The 4,109-nt window shown below is 41.9% G+C and overlaps 1 protein-coding gene across 1 annotated transcript; it reads left to right on the forward strand.

Moving 5' to 3' along the window:
* Positions 1 to 2,619: 2,619 nt before the first annotated feature.
* Positions 2,620 to 3,603, forward strand: TEOVI_000569600 (uncharacterized protein; the record flags this gene model as incomplete). Its single annotated transcript, XM_067220058.1, has 1 exon — positions 2,620 to 3,603. The coding sequence occupies one exon, from the start codon at positions 2,620 to 2,622 to the stop codon at positions 3,601 to 3,603; it is 984 nt and encodes a 327-aa protein (XP_067076159.1).
* Between the last annotated feature and the right edge of the window lie 506 nt (positions 3,604 to 4,109).

Below are 4,109 nucleotides of genomic sequence, written 5' to 3' on the forward strand. Positions count from 1 at the left end.
ATGTTCGACTTTTAGTAACATGTGTATGTACGTGGCATATGGGTGTAAAGTGGTAGGATAATAGTGTGTGAAAAATGTGTGCTATTCTAATTTAGTTTAATTTATTTTTTAAATAATAGTAATAATAGGAGAGTGTTGTGAGTGATTTGAGTGTTGTGAATGTGTATATACTAATATTATAAAAATAATTTCGTAACAGAATGAACGGTTGAAAAAAATATAGCTACTAAGACAATTGAAAGACCACGGTGGGAACAAGTAGGATAGCGGTTAAGAAAATGAGATAGAGAGTAAGGAAATAAAATATACAAAGTTAGACACAAATATTAAAGAAGGTGGCGTCACAAACAAGGAGACGATCGAAAGAACTGTGAAAGGGTGAAAGAAAACGCTTCAGTGTACAAACTAAATGAAGTTGCTGCTTTATTTGTAGAACTGGTGAATGAGGACAAAAATCAAGAAGAAATAAGGAATGAAGCAAATGGATGCCCAGCAACACGTTATGCAAGAAAATAATACACAATGAAGATATGATGACCAGTATTTAACACAGAAGTGAGAAGATGATATAACAGATGTGATGTTCACGGCTGGGTGTTTTGAATATGATACTGAATGCTGAAGATCAGTTATGAAAAAAAAGAAAGAAATGATTGAGTAAGTATGAGGTAATATCAAAAAACTACTTTTCACCAAATGCAGTAACAGGATATAACATTTGTGGGGAACAATATAACATTTTGTAGAGAGGGATTTTAAAAGTAGGACTACTAATGGATTAACGAGGGTAGTAAAAGCAGAATCACAAAAATACAACTACTCAAAGTAGTACATATATGGATCATTGTAGTGGTTATATGAAATGAAGACAATTAGGGGCGATACTCCTTCAATACCGTATTTGTTTACTGAACAGACGGCAATTCCTTTTAGGGAGCGAGAAATAAAAGTAAGAGATGTCGCGGATGCGAAACTAACGAATCGCATTAACAAAAGGAAAACAGTGATCAATGCACTTTATGGATTATAATTACACGCTTCTAAACGTTATCAAACTAAATAACAGCGCAATCTTATTCTAACAAAGGAAAAAAATAGCTTCCGTGAAAATGGTCGCCAATACTTTGTTATTCCAACAGTGTCGAGCATAGCTGAAACTGCAGAAAATAGAACCCACTGGCGGCCATAAAAAATGAAATTTAAAATACAGAAAGTTTTTTAACGATTTAGAGAAATGGGGGACAGGAATGCCGCAGAATACATGGGAATTTGAAGGTCGATAGGAAGGATGGGTTGAAATTTTATAAATGGAGATAACTTGAAGTTTGGACTACAAAGCGAGCCCTAGCCTGCGACAAATGAGTTTTACGCTAAAAAGACGTATATACTGAAAGAAGCGCAGCAGCAGTATCACTTACAACAAGAAGACTATATACGACAAAAACAGAGAAAAAATTACATGGCAGCGCATAAAGTAGACATGGGTGGATTCGAAAACAAATAACATTTAATATAACCGGAAGTAAAATCAACTAGAAATTTAAATCTGAGTTTTTTATGGAACTTTAAAAGCAGAGAACAAGCAGGTGCAACGACCAAGAAGAAACCACAAAACGACAGGCAACAGTTTTCTTAACTGCATTTCGTAGCTATACCACACCGACAGGAGAAGTAACTCAAGTAAAGAGGGCGACGCTCGAAGGCGCGGATCAGCCATCAGACAAAACGTAGACACGGCATTAAAGAAAAAAATAAGGGCCGGCTAGCAATGGCCACAAAAGACGCCGCTATATTGGTAATAGCGGTGCTGAAAGCAATAGCAACCGCGGTAAAAAGCCAGAAAGCGCAGCTAACCGATGTAGAGAGCGGATGTGGCGTAGAAGCATAACTAGCGGCGCTCAACACTCAGTTGGCTCGGCCACAAAAAGCACTTAAAAGCGTGCACGTCGTGCTCCAAAACCGGAGGCTAGCTGAAGCCACAGCGAAGGCAGCGGTGGGAGGACAAGAGAGCGGGTGCCGACATGCAGCAGTGACGCCGTTTCCTGTAAACTGCAGGCGAGACACTTTGGCGTTTCTTTTTCTGGCGCCTTCATTACCTACACGCCACTTCTTTAACGCTAATAAACTACTGCCAAGGCCAATGAAAAGCCACAACCAGCTGTGGCGTAACCGCCCCAAAAAATCTTCGCCCCAATAAACCCCCCTTAAGTCAACAAGAAACAAAGCAATCTCCTCCAACAACCGAACCCTACGATGAAACAGCAAACGCTTGTCGTGCTAGTTTTGACCGCGACCATCGGTCAAAACAGCGAGGCAGACACACGAAGTGACTACGAATCGTCAGCGACGACAGTCTGTCACGAAAATCTGTTCCTAACAAAATTAGCGCATCAAATAAGACAACAGGTGGATGCTGCCCGCCTCAATGAAGCGAACCTGAGAGCTGACATAAATAAGTTCAAAATAGCGGTGTGCAAACACCAAAGCACCACCATGGGCAAAGCTTACACTTTGCTCCCAGCAGCGACCCAGTAGGCGTTACACAGGCAGCAGCAGGAGATTTCGCTGGTCGCTGACACCTTCAACGCAGCTCAGGCAACGATAAACTGGCGCCTGGGCATGCTGGCAGCCCTCCGCCGACTAGCGAATGTAGCATATTCTGTGAAGGCTGGCACTGGTGGGTCAATCTGGAGCCATGAGATAACGACGGCAGCGGACAAGCACTGCCAAGTCGCGATAACACCGACGGCAACAGCCGCAGCGGCATGCGAGATAGGCTCAGACACCGCAGCCAAAATCGACAAAGCGTCGAAGAATCTTAAAGATCTGCACAACGTCAAAGTCCTAGCAGAGACCGACTACAATGCGCCACCTTTGTTAGCCCTGCTCAAGATGGGAGAAGCGGCGGCAAGCATAGCGACACCAACCTACACAAAAGGTTTCTGCCATGACAACGGCAACGGCAACGGCATACCTCACGGCTCGTCACACGGATTTGGTATCTCAACACTAACAAAAAAACCCGGGAGTCAGCAGCCAGAGCTCAAAGCCGAGAAACTAACAGGAAACGGCGACAGGACCGGCCCTTGCCTCAGCAACAACATTCCGTCGGCGACCGACAAAATAACAACGGCAAAACAAGTAGCTTCTGCTATATGCTCAGTCAGAGGTAAGACAATACAGACAATCCCTAGACCGGCAGCAGGAAAAGTCAAGGATATTAAAGCTTCTGAGGCAGCAAAGGAAGCTGTACAGCTGCTCTCTAAAGGACAGATAGAGGCTGGCGCAGACAGCGAAAGCGTGGGCCAAGAACTAAACAAGATCCTGGGCGGCGACGATCCAAAGATTTCCGAAACTTTCGTCACAAAAGTCGACAACGACTTCATAGAATACAACGGCGGCGGCGGCAAAGGCAAAGCAACTCTTGCGCCAGCCTCTACAGCCGCAGATATAGCAGCACAGATAAAAATTTGCTTTTGTCCACCGGAAGCCACAGCAGCAAAGAAAAAACAGGTAGACAGCCTGAAAGACAAAGAATGCAGTAGCAAAAAGGGAACTGAGTGCAAAGGAGAATGCGAGTGGGATAGAGATAAAGAGACTTGAACGCACAAAAAGAAAGGGGAGAGAAAAAAAGATAAAAATGGGAAAGATTTATCTACTTGCTCAGGAAAAAACGAGAAAACATGCAGCACCACTCATGGTTGCAGATGGGATGGAAAAGAGTGCAATGAATCCAGTTTTATATTAAATAAGAAATTTGTTCTGATTGCTTTTGCTTTTGTGAGTTTTGTAGCATTTTATCATGTTAAGTATTTTAAGTACTCTCACACTATTTTATGAAATTTTATGAAATTTGCTGAAATTACTACACTTGATATATATTAACATCTTTATAAAACTTTTTCGAAACGTAAATATTTTGAAAGTACCTAAGTTTCGTATTATATTGGCCTATGGGTGCAAAGTAGTAGAGTAATAGGGTATGTAAAATAAATGTTGCTCTCATTTGGTATGTACTGGCTTATTTTATGGATATTAGGAGCAATGTATGGCTATAATAGCAACAGTAAGAACAAGGATAATAATAATAATGATAATAATAGGAGAGT

This window comes from Trypanosoma equiperdum (genome assembly GCF_001457755.1).
Source record: "Trypanosoma equiperdum strain OVI genome assembly, contig: ctg_1046, whole genome shotgun sequence".
In the NCBI taxonomy this organism is placed as follows: Eukaryota; Euglenozoa; class Kinetoplastea; order Trypanosomatida; family Trypanosomatidae; genus Trypanosoma; species Trypanosoma equiperdum.